Genomic DNA, 21,573 nt, shown 5'->3' with positions numbered 1-21,573 from the left:
GGCGGCCGCCTGCGCCTGCGCACCAGGGCTCGGCGGTGGCTTGCGCCTGCGCGGCGCGGCGCTGCGGAGACCGTTGGCTCATTTGCATGTCCCCGCCTCGCGCGGCGGCGGTGGCGGCGGGTGAGGAGCCTGAGGCGGCGGCGGGGGCGGCTCCGCGCGCGGTGGGTTCGGGGTGAGGCCTGGGCCCGGGAGTCTTCGGTGGGCGGGCCCTGGGTAGGAGGCTCGGGTTCGGCTCCGGGGATCCCGGGTCCCCGCTATGACGCCGCGAGCTCGGCCCTCCGGCTGCGCGTCGGCCGCGTCCGGGTCGGCTCGGCCTCGGGGGCGGTCTTCGGCCTCCCAGGCCCGACGCCCACTCTTCGTTCTCGGAGGCCGGTAGGAGGCGGGCCACGCCCGAAAGGGTTCCTTCGTTCATTCATTCCACCCTCGAGGCTCCGCTCGTAGGGGGATTACAGCGGCCGACCTTCGGGTTCTTGACCATTTTTTACCTGGTTCAGTTCCCACAGTAGCGCCCACCATTAGCTGCCCATTCCATGGATGGGGAAGCGGAGGCGCAAAAAGGTTAGGTTACTCGATTTGATCCGGAGCCGCCTGACTGGGAGACCCTGGCTTTCGATAGCAGAGAACAAGGGGGCGCCTCTGGGAATTAAGGATGAGAAAAGGGGGTGATGGTTTTAAGAAATGGCTCTCAGGTAGGACAGGGTTGGGTCTTGAGGTAGGAGGTTTCAAGATGGAAGGGATATTTTAGTTAAGGACGCAGCCACTGGGTCCCTCTGTTGCTTCTCAGTTTTGTTTTGTTTTGTTTTCCTAGTCAGTCTTCAAGGGCTTTGTCCCCGCTGCCGGTGCCCTGTTTTTCATGTTTCGGTCTGGGCTCTTTGACCTTGGATGGGTCACTTAGCCCGAGTCTTTCTCTTCTATATAATACCACTCATAACAGGACTCACTTTTCACTGAGTTGTTGGAAGAAGTAAAGGAGATTGTGAGAATCCCTTTCCTACAAGAGCACCTGGTACAGAGCAAGCTCTGTCACTAGCCAGGGATTGATTCCTCCACTCACTTGTTGAGAGATTGTTCTCAGAGGGCAAGTCAGTTCTCAGAACCTCTTTTTATGTCTGTGAAATGGGAAAGATCACATCTCTGCTAACCATCACTTGTGAGGGGGATGTTCCCACCCCTACACTGTTACGTTCAGTTGTGCGTTTCCTTCCTGCAGTTCTCCAGGAAACCCCAACAGACAGGGATTCTGAGGAAATGGACTCAGAGAAGCAAGATAAATGCTTGTATTGCTCTTTCTAACAATTACACCTGTGAGCTCCTTGAGGGCAGAGCCTCCTTCTGAAGCAACATGTTGAATTATAGATTACTGTCTCGTTACTTTGAGGATGAGGTGAAATTGAGCAGCCCGTGTGAGCATTAGTTGTCATTCTTAGTGTCTTTTTTTCCCCTTTCACTACAGGTCAGAGAAACATGGCAGCTAGGCGAATTGCACAGGAGACTTTTGATGCTGTATTGCAAGAAAAAGCTAACCGATATCACATGGACCCCAGTGGTGAGGCCGTAGGTGAAGCTCTTCAGTTTAAAGCTCAAGGTGAATTAAAGTGCTTGTTTTTTTGTGGGGGGAGGGTAGTTACTGAACGTGCTTTTAGGGTCAGGGCAGGAGAATATCAATGCCTTGGGCAAACTATGCAACTTCCCAGATCCTATCTTCCTTATTTTTGAAGGGGAGATAAAGTTATCTCTTGGTCTACCCGTCACATTATTGTGTAGAAGTGGGTTTTGTCATTATCTGAAGTTTTTCTGCCCCAGGCATCCTACTCCACCTAACAAGGGTTCTTGACTCAATCTCTTGGCTCATCCCCCTCACTGCTACCCAGATTTGAGCTCTTGTTCTCGCCTGGATTATTGCAGTAATCTCTTGAACCATCTCTCAGCTTCTGGCTCCATTCCCCTCAAATCAGCCCTCCCCAACAGATCTATTAATCTAGCCTTGCTGGGCCAACGCCCTACTTGGACTCTTGAGGCTCCCCATTTCAGAGTTACATCCTCAGACAAGTGCAGGAGCAACCAGGTAATAGTGCTGTGTACAAGATGAGGGCACAAGAGACTGCCAACTGTAGGCCCTGCCTGAAAACATTTGCTTTGGAAAGTTTTGGGAATATCATGACAGCGGAAGAAAAATGGTGCATACATAGTTTGCAGGATGACAGGGAAGCCCTCGCCATGGCACACAAGGCTCCCAACCCTCATTTCCTGCCTTGAGGCTCAAGTTTCAGTGACACTGTCCTGCCTGTGCTTTGAATAGCTCCTCTTCCCAGCCTAAACTGGTGAAGTCTCTCAGGCACTAAGACCTAGCTTATACATGCCTTTCCCCAGGAAGCTCCTGCAGGCTTTGAGGTTGATTTGGTTGCTTTTCTGGGCCCCAAGGAAGTACACTGAGCACTCCCTTTTTTGAGGTAGGCCAGCCTCTTCTGGGCCTCCTTCAAGCCTGTGCTGTTCCATGTGCCAGCCCCTGAGCCACTTTCCAGTGAGGAAACTTCCTCAGTATTGGTTGAATAAGGCTAAGTGCTTGGGGTAGGAATAACTTGTGTACTTTGGATGTGGAGAAACTGAAGCCTAGAAGCTAGCTTCAGATTCTGACTTTTTAAAAATGCTTGAGTAGAATGTAAAAACATTCCTGTTATAAAGGATTGGAAGAGTTAAGAAGTAGGAGTATAACATAGAGTCTTTAGTTGCTCCCTTACTCCTCAGAGGTAGCCATATATATGGTATTTTATGAAACCTTCAGTTCTTCTAATGGTACATTTATGTAATCCTAAATAGTTACATAGTGATATATGTATAAACACATGTATACATGTATATGTTTATGCATATGTATACTATATGCGTGTGTATTTGGAGATTTAAGTCTTGGTTTATTTTAATCTAGAGAGTCAAACATCAATATATATTTTAGTTTCCTCAAGAAAGATAGGGGGCAGGAACTGTACTAGGAAACCAGCAGGATGCTAGCCGGTTCTGTAACCACCACTTTGTCACATAGCTAGCTTGCATGGTTCCCCGGTCAGCCTTTCATTGTCTTCTAGTCTGTATTGGTTTATAAAGTATCTGGAAATCCTGTTGTGCAGACTCCATCCACCACTCTCCTTAATGCTACTGCCCTAACGATGCCATCAATAGCCATCAGTACCTGGATTACTTTTTGTTGGAACATCCATATCTGCTCTTGTATTTCAGTCAGTTCTTTGAACAGCAGCCAGGGAGGTGGCCTCTTTGCTTCAAAACCCTTCAGGGCTTTCCATTTTGTTCAGAATAAACTGTAGAGTCCAGTAAAGGGCCTGGCTTGATCTGTTACTCCATTCTGTTCACATCTTCTAACATAGTGGTTCCCTAAGTTTGCTGCTTGTTAGAATCATCTGATTACCCTTATGATTTTATTTATCTGAGAGAGCGAGGGTGTGCTAGAGAGCACACACATATGCCCGGGAAGGGGCAAAGGGGGAATGAGAGGGACAAGCCAACTTGGCACTGAGCGGGGAGCCTGCAGGGAACTCAGTCTCATGAACCTGAGATCATGACCTGAGCTGAAATCAAGAGTCTGATGTTCAGTGGACTGAACCACCTAGGCACCCCCTGGGGACCCTTTAATAACCCTAAAGCATGGACCACACCCCATCCCAATTAATTAAATGAGGATGCCTTGGGATCCCCAAGGACCCCATTGTGCAGTAGAGTTTAGGAGCCACCTTCTTACCACTTTGCCCTTTGTTCTGCTGTTCCATTTTGGCTATATTTGTTCCCTGCTAGTCTTACCTCAGGATGATGCTGCTTCTGCCTAGAAGGCTTCCCCCATAACTGCAGAGTCTGGCTCCTTACACTAAGTCTCTGCTGCTCAGATACATTGCCATTGGAGCAGCCCACCTTGACCAGCCTGTCTGAAAATGGCTCTCTCTCTTCATGTTCCTGCCTGCTTAATATTTCTCACTAGCACTTTCATGTGATGGATTTTTATTTATTGTTTGACTCCCTCAACTGACAAATCCAGGGGAGTGGAGACTTTGCTGTCTCCTTTCCCTGCTGTAGTTCTATAGCCTAGAGCAGTGCCTACACACAGTAGTTGCTCAACATATACTTGTTGAACAAATAAATTTGGGTTTATACAAAGCTCTAGCTTCCTGTGGTCTCTTGGTCCATTACTACTTCCTGGGATCTCCTCCCTTTTCTTTTATTTGACTTGACTAAGTAATAGATTCTGATGCACAAGTTAGAAAGTTAGAAAGCTACTCTGCAAAGTCTTCCTGAGGCTTGCTGTTCTCATATGTCCATAGTTCACATCTGTTCTTGGCTTCTTACAGAATTTTTGTGTGTGTGAATAAGCAAATGTAAATTTAGGTTCATATTTTTCTCCTACGTGTACTCTTCAGTTTTCATTGTGGCCTCTCTTGCTATGTCTTATTTACCTTCTTTTTTTTTTTTTTTTCTTTCTTTTCTTCTTATTTACCTTCTGTGTACTCTTTTATCTGCCTTAGTCTCTCTTTTTTTCAGAGAATTGATTAGCCCAGTAGGCCTTTCCAAGGGAGCCTATCTGCCACCTGTGGTTCGGGTGCTCAGAAGTGGTTGGCTGTGGTGGGTATAGTGTCAGACGAGGCTCCTGCCTTAGTGGCACTGTGATCTAACACATACTCCTCAGAGGGAAGGAGGGCAGGCAGTCTCCAGAAAAATTGTCAACTGTCTGGTAGAAGTAGAAATATATAAGGGTTGCAGTTGAGATAAAGGAGTCCAGGTTATTTGGGGTTCAGAGACCCATCCCTGAGTCTAAAAGAGGGCTTTAAAACAGATGCCTGCAGAGCCTAGACAGGAAGGCCAAGTGAGTGAGGGGTACTAACTGCCTAGCTTCTGTGGACTGTTGTCCAGCACATGCAGGCCCAGTGCTTGTAGATCTTCTGTTTTTATAAATATAAATCCAGATTTTTAAGTTAAGCCACACACATTTTAAATGTTGGAAACAAATACAAATTTCTAAAATGCATTCTGGCAAATAAAGGGTCCCTGCTGACTGGTGGTCTGTGGACTATCTTTTTGCAACCTCTGGTCTAAATTATCTTTGTGTTCCTCTTTGGATCGTTATTTTCAGATCTTCTAAGGACAGTCCCAAGAGCAAGAGCAGATATGTATGATGACATTCCTAGTGACAGCAGATACACTCTGGCTGGATCTGTAGCCCACCCTCGAGACACTGGGAGAGAAAGCTTAAGAGGTGATGTGTTTCCAGGACCTTCTTTCAGATCAAGCAATCCTTCTGTAAGTGAAGACAACTACTTTCGCAAAGAGTGTGGCCGGGATCTGGAATTTTCCCACCCTGATTCCCGAGACCAAGTTTTTGGCCACCGGAAATTGGGACATTTCCGTTCTCAGGATTGGAAATTTGCACTCCGTGGCTCTTGGGAACAAGACTTTGGCCACCCCGTTTCTCAAGAATCCCCTTGGTCACAGGAGTATAATTTTGGTCCTTCTGCACTGCTTGGGGACTTTGGTTCCTCTAGGCTGATTGAGAAAGAGTGTTTGGAGAAAGAAAGTCGGGATTACGACGTGGACCGTCCAGGGGAGACAGACTCTGTGCTCAGGGGCAGTGGCCAAGTCCAGGGCAGAGGCCGAGGTCTAAACATCGTTGACCAGGAAGGGGCCCTTTTAGGAAAGGGAGAGACTCAGGGCCTGCTCCCATCTAAAGGGGGAGTTGGGAAACTTGTCACACTAAGAAGTGTGAGCACAAAGAAGGTACCCACTGTAAATCGTATTACTCCCAAAACTCAGGGCACCAACCAAATCCAGAAAACCACCTCAAGTCCTGATGTAACCCTGGGGACAAACCCAGGAACAGAAGATATCCAGTTTCCCACTCAGATCCCTTTGGGGCTCAATCTGAAGGATATTCGGCTTCCCAGAAGAAAGATGAGCTTCGACCTCATAGATAAGTCTGATGTTTTTTCAAGATTTGGGATAGAAATAATCAAATGGGCAGGATTCCACACCATAAAAGATGATGTTAAATTTTCCCAGCTTTTCCAGACTCTCTTTGAACTCGAAACCGAAACCTGTGCTAAAATGCTCGCTTCATTCAAATGCTCCTTAAAACCAGAGCACAGAGATTTTTGCTTTTTTACGATCAAATTTTTAAAGCACTCTGCTTTGAAAACACCCAGAGTTGATAATGAGTTTTTAAACATGCTTTTAGACAAAGGTGCTGTGAAGACCAAAAATTGCTTTTTTGAAATCATAAAGCCTTTTGACAAGTACATAATGAGGCTTCAAGACCGCCTTCTGAAGAGTGTCACACCCCTGCTCATGGCTTGCAATGCCTATGAGCTGAGTGTCAAGATGAAAACCCTCAGTAACCCCCTGGACTTGGCTGTTGCCCTGGAGACCACCAATTCTCTCTGCCGGAAGTCTTTAGCCCTTTTGGGACAGACTTTCTCCTTGGCCTCTTCTTTCCGGCAAGAGAAAATCTTAGAAGCTGTTGGCCTCCAAGATATAGCTCCCTCTCCTGCTGCATTTCCAAATTTTGAGGACTCTACTCTGTTTGGGAGAGAATACATTGATCACCTGAAGGCCTGGCTGGTCACCAGTGGGTGTCCACTTCAGGTCAAGAAAGCTGAACCTGAGCCTACCCAAGATGAGGAGAAAGTTGTTCCTCCTACCAAACTCGAAGTTCAGGCCAAGTCTCCGAGTGGTCTCAGTGATGGTAAGGAAAGCGCTGAAAGCTCTTACTGTGATTAGTTTGTTTTTCATGTTTTCTTGTAATGTCTCTTTTTTCTTTGAGAATTTTGTACAGAAGTGTTGTAGCCAACTGGAAACATCAGAATTTTGGTAGAAAACACATTGGCGAGTGTTCATGTCTGCTACTCATTCTGTAAGCATATGTTCGAAATCTTCTGTTTGTCTACCACAGAAGTCCTTAGACATTTATGGGTCACAGACTCCTTTGGGAATCTGATCAAAGCTGTGGCCTATGCCAGGAAAAATGCATATGTATTTGTACACAGTTCTCCCTGTGTTTTGGTAGGGAGGGTGTTGTACCTTCCTGTAGCCAAGGTTAAGAAGCCCTTATTATAGCATCTCCTTCCCCCCACACTAAGGTGTTGGTAGACAGGAAAGTAAATACTGGGCACTGTCCTTGGGGTGTCCCCAGGCTTCCGGGGGACAGAAGTCGCAAAACCCAATTCCTCCTGGGCCAGGAGGGGAATTGAAGAGACCCCAGCCCAGAAGAGTCAAGGAGGCCATGTTTGAGCTGTGTTGAGGGACCAGCAGAGATTAGCCAGGCCGGCGCAGGTAGTAGAACCACCTTTCTTCCTACTCCCTTTTCTAGGGTGGCTAAAACCCAATAGTGGATCAGTTATGTATAGCAGATAACCTGCAGTTAATGAGTCAGCTTTGGGAAGGTTCTACAAAGCCAAGAAAGAGGAAATAGAAACAACTGGCTGTTGGGTATTCCTTCTCTTTCCTTCTTAGCACTGGGGATGGATGCTCTCCTAGCCCAGACATCCCAGAGGTCATGAGCATATGTAGTGGCCATGTGACCGGAGAGGAAGTGCGCGCGCGCGCGCGCGCACACACACACACACACACACACCCTTAACCTCAGGAGGAATTCCCTTTTCCAACAAAGCAGTTTTCAGCTTCCATTGCCCCAGCCAAGTGGAAAAGCCTTGTTTGTCCCTGAATCTCTTTATTCCTTTCCACCCTTATGGACCCCTGACTGTATCAAGCACTGGTGGGTAGGTCCCACCAATAGATGGGCAGCCATACTTATCTATTCCTGGAGAGGGAGCCTTCCAGAAATGGGCTCTGGGCTAAAGCAGGACCCCTCCTCCCCACACCCCCCAAAGTGGGGGAGTGGAAAGTCAGTATAATGACGATACTGAAGAACTTACTGTACATGACGATATAATGATGGTATAATGGTATAATGGTCGGTATAATGACGGTATAATGACGATATAATGACGATACTGAAGTATGAAGGAGGAAAAAGTAACTTACCATTCCCTGGTTCTTTTGCTATGCAGGTGCACTAGAAGCAGCAGTCTTGCTGTACTGAAAACACTACAATCTGTTCTTTTACAAGATTATCAAAGGCCTTTTTCTGTGTTTCTGCAGTATTTGCTGCATCATGATATTAACCTAACATAAATTATCTCACTCTTCCCTTGATGTGGGACTTATGCTGCCTTTTACTTTTCCCTTAATGTGAACATTCTAGTTAAGTGGTATATACAAGCCTTCTGAGGCTGAGCCAGGTTCCCTTGTAATTGACATCTGCAAGCTTGGGCTGTCTGGGCAGCAGGCAGATGGCACCAGCACCCATGTCTCGTGGGGCATTGCCTCGTCACTGCTTCCATTACTGTTAGAAATGCTGAGATGCCAAACATTCAGTTGAATGTTTTGATTACTACTATTGTTAGTTTTTATTTTTAAGTTCTCCTTTATAGAATATGATCTGGAGAGGAGGATTGTAGCACCAAAGCTGGGAGGCTTGCTTATGGTTGCCTTCTTGAGACATGGTTGCAGTGATCTACAGATTGCATTGTTCTTTAAAGCTCCTGACTTTGAACCTCTTATTCTTCTGTAAGATCATGTAAAACTAGCAGTTCTGTAAAATGAGAGCCGATAACCAAAAAAGAAAAAGGAAAGAAAAAGGAAGCAATTTCAAAGGGGCAATAGTTGTAGTAGCATGACAATTGAAGAATCCATTTAATCAGTGTAAAGAGCTCACACTGTTTGTTGTTTAAAATAAGCTCAAAGCTTCAACTTAGACATAAGCAAGGACAGGACAGTGCAATTACTCCACAGAACAAACTGGAAAACCTCCCTAGTTCAGGAGTGATTTTTACCAAATGACTAAATAGATTGTTCTGTGCAATTAAAATTAAACAATCTTCTTAATTGAGGGCACGGATCCTCTTCTGTGTTGCCAGTGACATTGTAAATTAAAAGTCTATTGAAGAAGGGGCCCCTGGGTGGCTCAGTTGGTTAAACGTTCAACTTTTGATCTCAGCTCAAGTCTTGATCTCAGGGTCGTGAGTTCAAGCCTCCTGTTGGGCTCCACGATGGGCCTGGAGCCTACTTACACACACACAGACAAATACACACCTCACTAAAGGTGAATATATGAAGAAAAACATTTCTTTTCATATATTCAGCAAATATTTCTGTGAACACCTATCTTAGGGCCACTGACTTTTTTGATTAGGGAATTTTTCTTTGCAAATTTATATATATGTTTTCTGATTATAAAACAGATTTTTTTAGATAAAGCACAAAGAAAATGAAGTCTCTGGTAAATCTTCTACCCATAGATAATACCTATTAACATTGCAGCATATTTCCTTTTTCTTTTTTTCTGTGTCCATATTTATGTATCTTTTCTTCCTTCCTTCAGCGAATCATAACCTAGATTTTTTTTCTGTTTTTTTTTTATACCTAGCCACACTTTATATCTTTATGTTTTTCCCTTAATGTGAACATTCTAGTTAAGTGGTATATACAAGCAGAATAGAATTGCTGCATACCATTTCGTTATACAGTGTATATGCATATGTTGCTCTGTACAATTATTGTAAGCTTGTGACTTTCTCTCCTAGTGGTTATGCTCTTCAGTCTTTTGGGAGGATACTTTGGGTATTGGTTTTTAGAAAACCGTGCTGCTTTTTCTTTTCAATGCTGATTTCATGTGAATAAGGATTTTGGTCACCAGCGCCTGCTTAGGTTCCATCCTAAGCCTCTGACTCTGTCCTGGTCGTCCCAGGCCCCATGTGGTCCAATAGCGTTTCTCAGAAAAGCCCTTTTGTGTGTTCCAGCTGTCCCCCAGCGAGCGGATCACAAGGTGGTGGACACCATCGATCAGCTGGTCACTCGTATTGTTGGAGGCAGCCTATCTCCCAAAGAGAGAGCTCTTCTCAAGGAGGACCCTGCTTACTGGTAGGTCTTTAAATTTTGGTCCTCCAAATCCCTCCCATAGAACACACGGCAAAATATGTGTTTTGATGGTATCCAATGAAGAGGGTGAGGTATTTATTTTGAGTAGTGGGATCAGCCAGTGGGAAGAACATGAGGGAGGGTGAGGTTCACCTGCATTCAAACCCCAGCCCTGCTGCAGACCTGCCATGTGGCCTTGTCCCTCTGCACTGGCTTAGGGAGGAGGTGGGAGGCGTATGCCAAGAGCACATGAAGATAAGGAATGTGTCACAGCAGTTGTTCATGACTTATTCCTGCTATTTGTTGAACTTTTCTTCTTTTGCCTTATTTCCTCTTCACCTGAATGGAACAACTTTTGAAAATTAAAATTTTCACCATAAATACAGTACTTATTAGAGGAAGTCAAGAACAATAAAGTTAGAAGGAAGCCACCCGTGTGCCTACCAACGTCTACTGACAGTTTTGCCTATTTGCTTCCTATCTTTCTGCTCACTGTGGGCTATTTGGGGCTTTTTTTAAATGTAGCTGTGATTTTACTATAATATATCCCACTCTGGGTTTATGTATTTATTTTTCCCGCTTATTTTAGATAACACAGGAAAATGCTCGTATTCCTTATTTTTCTTTTCTTTTTTTTTAAGATTTTATTTATTCATGAGAGACACAGAGAGGGAGAGAGAGGCAGAGACACAGGCAGAGGGAAAAACAGGCTCCATGCAGGGAGCCCGATGTGGGACTCGATCCCAGGACTCCAGGATCATGCCCTGGGCCAAAGTCAGCGCTAAACCGCTGAGCCACCCGGGCTGCCCAATAAAATCTTTTTTAAAAGGGATGGGGGAGGAGAAAGAAAAGTTCAGTAAATCTCATGGCTAATAAGTGGCTATGCTGGGATTTGAACCCAGCAGGCTGGCCTGGGAATGTTCTGTGCTCTTAATGTTATGTTCCACTAGAACTTGGGGAGATGGATTTGTGACTGCCATCCTCAGACTCCACATGGCATCAGAACCATCGAGGGGAAAGGGACTTGTGTCCTGGGGCTCTGGGCCACCTGGGTGCTGACTCTGCTTTCTGTGTTGGGTGAGGGGTACACTCACTGGGGCCACAGTTTTTTTTTTTGTTTTTTTTTTTTAGGATTTTATTCACTTATTCATGAGAGACACAGTAAGTCAGAGACATAGGCAGAGGGAGCTGCAGGCTCCTTGCAGGGAGCCCAATGCTTAACTCAGTATCTGGACCCTGGGATCATACCGTGAGCCAAAGGCAGATGTTCAACCGCTGAGCTACCCAGGTTTCCCATTGGGGCCACATTTAACAAGAGAACCAGACCGTCTGTGTTAGTTGTGCTCCTTTATGTGGCAACCCTTGCTTGTTAGGGTGCCATCTGGCAGGATGCTGCTGTTGGCCCAGCAGAGTATCTGGGACAGCAAGGTCCCGCACACAGCCTGTGTCCTCAGATCTAGCCGGACCTTAACTGTGTAGATACAGCAGCAGAAGCTTCCTATGGAGCTGCCCACCAGGGACTCTCCACTTTCCACAGTGCTACCAGCACCCTGCTTCATGCAGCCAGCTGGCATCCAGTCGGCTTCTGTTGTTGGTAATCGGGAACCTCACCTAGTAAGTGGTCTCTTAATGTCAAACAGTCTGAAGGCCACTTGGAATTTGCCATACCCACCAAATAATATTCATTCTTCTTTAACACAAACTGGAATTGAACATTCACAAACATCTGTTATATGTGAGGTCACAGAGAAAATCTCAGCACATCCTAGGAAAGGAAAATCACATGGGCCACATTACACAATGTATAACTAGCAACAACCAAAATAAAACATGCTTTTTTTTTTTTAAACATGCTTCTAAATAACTTTTGAGTGAAGGGGAATTAAAACTGACTTTAGAAACTCTTTAGAAGGAAGTAGCAGGGAGAGTTCACACCGAACACAGCTGCAACCATACTTAATGAAAAGTACAGTGTGGGACATGTTTGTCAGAAATAAAGTGAATGGAGCAGCCCGGGTAGCTCAGCGGTTTAGCACCACCTTTAGCCCAGGGCCTGATCCTGGAGACCTGGGATCGAGTCCCATGTCAGGCTCCCTGCATGGAGCCTGCTTCTCCCTCTGCCTATGTCTCTGCCTCTCTCTCTCTCTCTCTCTCTCTCTTTCTCTGTGTCTCTCGTGAATAAATAAATAAAATCTTGAAAGAAAGAAAGAAAGAAGAAAAGAAGAAAAAAGAAAGAGAGAATGTAAGCATTCACCACATGAGGCCAGAAGGAAATGGCAAAAAAAAAGTCCAGATCCTAGAAGGGAAAGGTTTATAGAGAGGAAAAGAAGGGGCTAAGGAAGAAGAAAAGTAAAGAATATGTAAGTTCCCTCCATGACCCTTACTGTCCGTTCCCCAGAGCTAATTAATGTTGCTTTATATTTCATCAGCTTATGTGAGAAAAGTAAGTACAGGTGGATGTATGTACACAAAGCAGATTTATGTGGTCTGTATCGATGTTGGTGTTTTTCTGTAGCTTGCTGTCTTTGGCCATATCATGGATGTCTTTCTATGTCAGTACCCGGGACTCAACCTCCTTTTCTTTACTGTGCTTGTTAGGACTCTGGAACATGATTTCACAGCCGCAGCACTCAGGCCTCGGTGGTGCAGTTGAAGAAAGGGTCACTGACCACCCTACCTCACTGACCCTTTGAAGCATGTCACCTTCCAAAAATGGCACCCACAAGCGATAGAGTAGCAGTGTCTCTGTGACTCCATAGTGACTGGTGTGTGTTGTGAGGCTACCAGGAGTTGTGAGCACTTTCATTGCTGGGGATGGTGAAACCCAAGGAGGAATCGACCAGTGCTAGGTCGGCTCCCATTGCGTTGCAGTTACTCTGGGCAGGAAGGGGATCTGGGTCTTCCGTGGAGTGGAACCTCTTAGACAGGGAGCCTGCCACTTACTCAGAAATGTGATTGTAGCAACAATTGGGTATATGGTGGTGTTTTAACCAATGTCTTTCTGTGCCTGTTTTGTTATATAGGTTTTTGTCTGATGACAGTAGTCTGGAGTATAAATACTACAAATTGAAGCTGGCAGAAATGCAGCGGGTGAGCCACACCTTGCCAGGAGCAGATCAAAAGCCAACAGCAGCAGAGTGTGCGGTCCGGGCCATGCTGTATGCTCGGACAATCCAGAGCCTCAAGAAGAGGCTCCTCCCAGGCCGCCGGCGGGGGCTGCTCCGCACTCAAGGGCTTCGGGGCTGGAAGGTGAGGAAAGCAACCACTGGGACCCAGACCCTCCTCTCCTCAGGCACCAGACTGAAACACCATGGCCGGCAGGCTCCAGGTTCATTGCAGAGAAAGCTGTCCCAGCCAGATGGAAATGATACTGTCAAGGACTGCCCACCTGACCCAGTTGGACCCTCTCTTGGGGACCCCAGCCCAGAAGTCTCGGGCCTATCCCCCAAGCCAGCAGGAGCGGAAGTCTCTGAAGCTCCTCAGTCCTCCTCTCCCTGCCCATCTGCTGACGGTGAGTGCTTATTTCCTGCCTCCCCCCTTCTGAGCCCCAGCCACTACTCTCCAATATCCAGGGGTCTCTTGGTGGTGGGGGTGGGAGACCTGGGTGTTGTGAGGGGTCTGAGCAGCAGGCAGAAGCAACAGGGACGTGGCCAGGACAGGTGCACATGGAGGCACTCTCCTCTTACTTCCTCGAGGAACTGGCCCTTGAGTCCTGTAGCAGTCTTCTTCCCTGAAGGTGGAGCTGCCTCCCTGTGTTCCCCAGTCACTTTGCCCCCGCTGCAAAGTCCTATTGCTGGCCACCAGGTTGTGCCATGTGCCCATGCTTGGGGCTCTGAGTTCTTTAATCCATTTTTCAGTCTCTTCTTGCCCCTCTTTACATTCTGCAGGGCTACCCTCATCTCTTGTTCTGTCTCTTCTTTTCCAAGGTCTCTCTTTTCTTCCTCTGGGTTAGCTGACCTGCAGTTACTTCTCTTTCTCCTGGCCATTACCTTTTCTTTGTGTGAGAGGCCTGCCCCTGGCCAGTACCTTCCCCTTGACATTAGGTGGGAATAGAGAGGGGAAAAAAACCACACAACTGCTGTATTCTCTAGCTATTGCTATATGAGCCATTCTTTTTTTTTTTTTTTTTTTTTTTTTTAAGATTTTGTTTATTCATGAGAGACAGAGAGAGGCGGAGACACAGCCAGAGGGAGAAACAGGCTTCTCACAGGGAGCCCAATGTAGGACTCGATCCTGGGACTCCAGGATCACTTCCTGAGCCAAAGGCAGATGCTCAACCACTAACCCACCCAGGCGTCCCTATAATGAGCCATTCTAAATTGTGGCTTCAAATGGGGTATTCAGTACTCTTAGTCTGTTGAACTGAGCTGGGCCAGCACATGTGTTTTTGGCAGCAGATGGTTAGGGCCATCAGCTGAGGTAATGGGCATCTGGGCTACATGCCTCTCACCCCCTAGCAGCCAACCTGGATTTGTTCACCTGATGGTCAGGGTTGGGACTCCAAGAGAGGCAGTGGGGTTGCTTGAGGCCTCTGAAGCCCAGGCTCCACACTTAGGCCACCTTCTGTCAGCACGAGTCCCAGGGCCAGCCCCAATTTGTGGGGAAGAGAAGATTATCTACCTCTGCTGGACAGAACTGCAAAGGGCAAGGATGCAGTGAGGGGACACGAGGAGCTATCCTTATAATCAGTCTCCCCAACCTCCCACAGAGTTGAAATTGGAAGCAGCATTTCAGAACTGACATGCGACAATTGTTTTGTTTTGTAGTTGACATGAAGACAATGGAGACTGCAGAGAAACTGGCCAGATTTGTTGCTCAGGTGGGACCAGAGATTGAACAATTCAGCATAGAAAACAGTACCGACAACCCTGACTTGTGGTATGTAGCCACCATGCCCTTTTATTTTTTTATTATTTTTTTTTAAATTTTTTTTTATTATTATTTATTTATGATAGTCATACAGAGAGAGAGAGAGAGGCAGAGACACAGGCAGAGGGAGAAGCAGGCTCCATGCACCGGAAGCCCGATGTGGGATTCGATCCCGGGTCTCCAGGATCGCGCCCTGGGCCAAAGGCAGACGCCAAACCGCTGCGCCACCCAGGGATCCCGACCATGCCCTTTTAATTTGAGTGTATTTACCAGATGAGTGTCCTGAGAGCCCATGGGGTAGCCTGGCAGACATACTTCTGCCCCAGGGGTACCCAAGGATAAGTCATGGTTTCACTTCTGCTGAGCTCAGGGCTGAGAGGGAGAAGCACTGCTTGGGGGTGTTGGGCAGTGCCACCTTCATCTGGGGCATCAGAAAAAACCTACCCTGGAGGGAATTTTAAGCTGTATTTGAAGGTCAGGTGGGCTTTGACCAGGGAATGGGGGAGAGAGCACCCAGGCAGAGAGGCTAATAGGCCCCCTAGAACCTTTGCAGAGGCTGAGGGGTGTGGGCTAGTGGGAGGAGGAGGAGGGCGGGGCACTGTCCTTGGTCACACCAGTGCTCTGGGTAGGGTGAGAATTTGCTGCTCCTGCAGTGATGGATGGGTCCTGTTCCAGCTGTGGCAGCAGGTACTTCATGTAGTGGTGGCCTGGCCTCCTTTTGCCAGCAGGGGGTGCCATTGCCTTTGCTATTCCTCAGAAGGGGTGGCCACTCAAAACCACATAGCCTGCTGGGAAGTGGAACCAGGAGCCTGTTGTGAGGGCACCTCCTTCAGGGGAAAGCTACCTGGGAGCCACATGTTCTAGTACTGAGCCATTAACCCAGATGAGGTTCCCATGCTGTGTTAATTGTATCCTCCAGTTGGCTGGGGACTCTGGACGATTGCCTTGTTCCTACCATGCTGGAGAGCCATGCCTTAGTCTAATTAAGGTGACAGTTGAAAACTTCACATTTCCTAGAGCATTTCTGGGACTCAGTAATGACCCAGCAGCCTCTTCCAGCAGCTTATTGGGGACCTTGATAGGTCCTGCATTGGGCATGCCTCTTGCTTCCTATGAGACCCAGATCAGCCTCATGGAGCACGGATGGCTTCATGGGTGCTGAGCCTGGTTCTGCCTTTTATAGGCCTGGTGACCTTGAGGCTTGCTGGGCATATCTCAGGGTTGGGCAGGACTGGGTGAAAGGTACAGCTCCACTAAGGGCAGCTGGGAGCATTTCATTGTTTTGTTTTGTTTCCCCAAATGAGAATTCTGCATTATCCTGAGCATCTGGCACTGCTGTGGTTTGGGTTTATCCATCACTATCTCTGACAGCCTTCTCTCAGCAAAGTTCTTTAGAAGACACTGTCCTCTCCCTCCCCACACAGTGTTCCCCATTGCACAGCAACATTAGGTGGAGTGATTCACTCTGTCCCCCAGTCCAGTGCTCATAGAGTATTTTGAGAATGACTGTACCCAACAGCGCATATATTTAAATAAAGGCTGAGGTGATTTTTCTTTTCCTTTAGAAAAGTTGTACCTTTAATACATTTAATAGTTAGTTGCTTTTTTGTGTATGGTCACGTCATCAATGTGACATATAGTCAGGTTCATTTGTTTCTATAGAGATTCAGTTTTAGAACTGTTTTTCTCTTCTTTTTAACTTAATTTTTAAAAGTACAGCATTTGCATGGTTCTAAAGTAAAAATTACAAAAGATAAGCTCAGAGAAGTCTCTGAGGGGAATCTCCTCCACCCCTCAACAACCATTTTCATTTATTTCTAGTGGGTGTGTGTGTTTCCCCCTTTATTTTTACGTGCAACTTTCTGTATGTAACAGACTTGCATCTTGCTTTTTTTCCTTTTACAACCTATCCAGAAGTTTCCCTCTGCCTAGCCCACCTGTACCCTCTTTCTCTTGTCCACTGTGTCATTCTCTTACATGCAGCCACACCAGGGTCACTCCCCAGCCATCAGCATTCACGTGTTCTTACAACTCCCACCAATGGCCTCATACACAATGACTGTGTTTATGGAGAGAATCTTCCTATATCTTCCAGAAGGGGGACTGTGGGGTCCAAAGTCCTTGCAAATGTAATTTTGTTAGATAATGCAAATTCCCCTCCCTGAGGGCTACTCCCAAAGCAGTGTCAAGAGTACCTGTCCCCAACCTCTCACCTTTTGGCATACCTTAGAGTCAGTAGGATTAATGAGAAATTTCTCATTTCTGCCTTGAAATTTTAGTTTCCCTTCTTCTTATGAGTGAAATTGAAGATCCTTTCATAAACTTAAGTATCCTTTGTATATCTTTCTGTGAACTTTTCGTTTGTATCTTTTAAAAAGAAAAGGTGGGGATCCCTGGGTAGCTCGGTGGTTTAGCGCCTGCCTTTGGCCCAGGGCAAGATCCTGGAGTCCCGGCATTGAGTCCCATGTCGGGCTCCCGGCATAGAGCCTGCTTCTCCTTCCTCCTGTGTCTCTGCCTCTCTCTCTCTCTCTCTGTCTATCATAAGTAAATAAATAAGTCTTCAAAAGAAAAACAGAAAAGGTTTATTCTTTTAAAAAGCTTTGTTGTTGGGATCCCTGGGTGGCTCAGTGGTTTGGCACCTGCCTTCGGCCCAGGGCATGATCCTGGAGTCCCGGGATCGGGTCCCACATCGGGCTCCCTGTACGGAGCCTGCTTCTCCCTCTGCCTCTCACTCGCTCTCTCTGTGACTCTCATGAATAAATAAATAAAATCTTTAAAAAAAAAAGCTTTGTTGTTGTAAAGAGCTAGCATTTTATAGAATTTTTTGTAAACACAGCTTGTTCTCACTTTTTGTCTGGTCCCTTTACTCAGCACAATTACTCGGATTCAGCTGTGTTTGTTGTGTGTATCCCCAGTTCATTCCTCTTTGCTGCTGAGTGTATCTCTCTGTGTGTTTGGACCAGTTGTTTTTACCCATTCACCTGTTGATGGCATTGAGAGGTTTCCAGTCTGCGATGATTACAGATAAAGCTTCTGTGAGCAGTTGTGTATAAGGTCTTTATTTCTCTCCAGTTAAATACCAAGGAAAGGAAAGGCTGGCTCCATGGTGGGTCCACAATTAACTTTTGAAGAAACTGCCAAGCTGCCTTTCCAAGTGGTGGCACCATTTTACATTTTCAGCAGCCTGGACAAGAGTTCTGGTTTCTCCCTGACGTCGCCAGCACTTGCTAGTATCAACTTTTTCATGTTAGAATCCCAGTGTGGAGAGACAGTGTTGCACTATGATCCTCATTTCTCCAAGGACTAGTGGTGCTCAGTGTCGTCAAGTATACTTGTATGCTTTCCATGTTTTAAGTGTCCATTTGGATCTTTGGGGGTGTTTTTGTTTTGTTTTGTTTTAAATGTTATTTATTTATTCATTCATTCATTCATTCATTCATTCATGAGAGACACAGAGGCAGAAACATAGGCAGAGGGAGAAGCAGACTCCTTGTGGGGAGCCTGATGCAGGACTCAATCCCATGACCCTGGGATCACGACCTGACCCAAAGGCAGATGCTCAACCACTGAGCCACTCAGGTGCCCCCATTTGGATCTTTGGTCCATCTTTTGATTGGATTGTTTATGTACATATTAATCAGTTTTGCAGGTCTTTTATACATTCTTTATGGAGTCCTTTCTCAGATGTATGATTTGCAGATATTTTTTCCTGGTCTATGACTTGTTTTCTCATTCTAGCTGTCCCTCGGAGGGCACAAGTTCTTAATAAAGATTTTCATTTTGGGATGCCTTGGTGCTCTGAATTTTTAAGAGCTTTATGTAGTTACATATATCTCCTTCCTAGTTTGATGTTTATCTTTTGCTTATGATTTGTCCTGCAATGCAGAAGTGTTTCATGTAGTCAAATTTCTCAATTTCTCTTTTATTCCACCTGGATTCTGAGTCATAGAAAGCATCTCCCCACACGCAGGTTATAAAGATATTTGTATATTTTTGTCTAGAACTCATATCACTTGCTTTTGCATTTAGATTTTATCTTTGTGGGCTTATTCCAGAGCAGAGTGTGCTGTGTGGATCCAATCTGAGTATTTTTCTGAAAAGCTCCCCAATTGTCCTGATGCCATTTGTTGAAAAGATATCTTTTTTGTACTGGTTTGAGAGACCGCCTTCATCAGATAACCATGTTTCTGGCTTTTCTCTTGGTGTTTCGGTCCATGTGTCCAAGGACTGTTACCACACTATTGTGACAGTAGAGGCATCATCCACCTTGTAATGTCTTCTAGGGCCAAAACGCTTCATTGATTTTGTTCAGAGTTTTCCCAGATACCTTTACATACTTATTTTTCTCTGTGAAATCTAGAATCATGTTCAAATCCAGGGGGAAAAAATGATGCATTGATCAAGGTAGGTTTATACATTAAATATTAATTAGGAAAGAATTGACATAGTTATGAGGTTGAGTTATTCTAGTCAAACACAAGGGCTTCTTTCCTTGGGTCCAAGTGTATTTTGTGTCTTCAGGCATGTTTTCAGTATGGGGGCATGTTTTCATGGCCCCATACATCCCTGGGGCTAGTATGGGGCCATGGGGCTCTAAGGTTCAGAGAGGTGTTATCGCCATCATGTCACTCAGCTTCGCTGTAGAATGAGGGGCAGAAGTGACGCACCTTCCTCTGTCTCATACCTGGCAGTCTGAGAGGAACCAGGCAGTCACAGTGAGCTCTCGGAGTCCCAGAGTAGCTGGTGACAGACTAGAGAGGAATAAGGTAAGGGCCAGGTTGGAGCTTTTTCCAGCACATTCCTTGGTCATTCCTGCATACCTTGTTTCTCCACCTCCCTCCCCTGAAAAGCAATTAGGCCTCATATTCTGGCTCCTTTGTTAAATTATTAGTCTGCAGACTTCTCTCTGTCGTTGTGAAACTGCACCATCAACCATAGCTTATAAAAAGAAGGTCAGGTTATTTGTTCGTTGGTCTCACTCCCAGCTTTGTTGGATCTATTTTGGACAATTTAGTAAATATGAATGTTCAGGATTCTGATTAACCAGTGTCTTGGATCCTTATCCCAGGTTTCTCCATGACCAAAATAGTTCAGCCTTCAAATTCTATCGAAAGAAAGTATTTGAACTATGCCCGTCAATTTGTTTCTCATCATCTCCACTGAACCTCCACACCAGTGAGAGCGCTGATTCTCAAGAGAGCCCCCTTGATCCCATGGAAGGGGAAGGAGAGTTTGAAGATGAGCCCCCTCAGCCTGAGGCTGAGTTGGAAAGCCCAGAGGTGATGCCTGAGGAGGATGATGAAGACGAGGAAGATGAGGATGAGGATGAGGAGGGGACCGAAGAGGCCTCCACTCCTAGAGGGGCCTCCAGGCAACCAGGAGGGGCTGCCAAGTCCGAGGGCTATGAGGGCAGTCCCCCCCCTGATGGCCTCCCGAGTGAGGCAGCCGAAGATGGCCCAGCAGGTGCACCTGCCCTATCACAGGCCACCTCAGGGGCCTGCTTCCCTCGGAAGAGGGTCAGTAGCAAGTCCTTGAAGGTTGGCATGATTCCGGCTCCAAAGAGGCTGTGTCTAATCCAGGAACCCAAAGGTGAGTGCCAGGCCATCATCATGGCTTCCATAGCTTGGGCTTCCATTTAATAGTAGAGAAGGAGGAACCGTGGTGCTCAAGTGTGGACCAGGAAAAGTTGTGGAGACCAAGTAATAGTGCCTGACTGTGTGGAAGAATTTACTGGCTATTAGCTCAGGCTTAGCCACAAGATGGCTAGCCGGTCCCTATCTCCCTTCCCTGCCCTGATATACCTGCCAACCTGGATGTTACCTCCCTATATTCCCCCAGGGCCAACAGGACATGTTGCGGGGGGGGGGGGGGGGGGTTGTTTTTGGAGTTTGTTTGTTTGTTTGTTTTTTAAGATTTTATTTGTTTATTCATGAGAGACAGCCGGGGTGGGGGGGTGGGGCAGAGACACAGGCAGACGGAGAAGCAAGCTCCATGCAGGGAGCCTGATGTGGGACTCAATCCAGGAACCCCAGTGTCATGCCCTGGACCAAAAGCAGGCACCAAACCGCCGAGCCGCCCAGGGATCTCCACATGTTGTGTTTTTAACCTAAAATAATTCTAGTGGTTTTGCACAGCATTCTGGAATGTTCCTGTGAAGCTTACACTACAACTGTTGTAAGGTTGGCACTCTAAGGACACACTGCTGTGTTAGAGCAGCAGTGGTGTGTTAGCACTAGATGCTGCTTGATGTCTCCATTATTCCTCACAGTCCAGTGTGGGAACCCTCCAATGAAGGGCACCAGCCTCGGTCATCTCATTTGTTTCCTGCCCATAATTTGGAGAATACCCAGCCTTCTGAAACCCTGGAAGGCCCAGGGCAGGGATTCCTGCTTAGAGATAATGAGGAAGGAGGATGCAGGTGGGGCTGGTCTTGGGCAGTGGTTAGTGGGAGCCATGTGCTCTGTGCTCTCCTGCCTGGGCCATGGGGGGTCATCTCCTGTTCTTATGTGGGGAGAGGTAAAGAGTTTTTCAAGGGGACAATTTGAGGAGTTTTGGCAAGTATGTACAGGCATGAATTATTCTAGTACAGTGGAGCTTGGAGCCTGTCTCCAGAAATGTCTGTCTCTGCAGTCACCTCCCCATTTTCAGGCCTCATGATTCTGCCTTTTCTAGACTGTCAGTAGGCAGAATGGCATCACCTGCAGCCTTTTGATGGACCAGGAACAGCCTGGGTTA

The 21,573-nt window shown here is 46.5% G+C and overlaps 1 protein-coding gene across 9 annotated transcripts in view; it reads left to right on the top strand.

Moving 5' to 3' along the window:
• SUGP2 (SURP and G-patch domain containing 2) overlaps nucleotides 1-21,573 on the top strand; it is a 29,921-nt gene that overhangs the window by 236 nt on the left and 8,112 nt on the right. For 3 of the 9 annotated variants that reach the window (XR_005988927.1, XM_041761955.1, XM_041761954.1), the window contains exons 1-7: nucleotides 72-120; nucleotides 1,454-1,585; nucleotides 5,132-6,736; nucleotides 9,852-9,972; nucleotides 12,993-13,480; nucleotides 14,736-14,847; nucleotides 19,907-20,427. Coding sequence is in view for 8 of the 9 variants with exons in the window: in XM_041761955.1 (XP_041617889.1) it covers nucleotides 87-120; nucleotides 1,454-1,585; nucleotides 5,132-6,736; nucleotides 9,852-9,972; nucleotides 12,993-13,480; nucleotides 14,736-14,847; nucleotides 19,907-20,427 (3,013 nt within the window). In the remaining variant the exon portion in view is untranslated. Of the gene's footprint in view, nucleotides 1-51; nucleotides 173-228; nucleotides 373-1,453; nucleotides 1,586-5,131; nucleotides 6,737-9,851; nucleotides 9,973-12,992; nucleotides 13,481-14,735; nucleotides 14,848-19,906; nucleotides 20,428-21,573 lie in introns of those variants that run through there. The other 6 variants (XM_041761959.1, XM_041761958.1, XM_041761956.1 and 3 more) reach the window with 5 other exon arrangements.

Source organism: Vulpes lagopus, chromosome 7 (genome assembly GCF_018345385.1).
Source record: "Vulpes lagopus strain Blue_001 chromosome 7, ASM1834538v1, whole genome shotgun sequence".
NCBI lineage: Eukaryota > Metazoa > Chordata > Mammalia > Carnivora > Canidae > Vulpes > Vulpes lagopus.
Note: the sequence above shows the minus strand (reverse complement) of the source record. Positions and strands in the feature narration are given on the sequence as shown.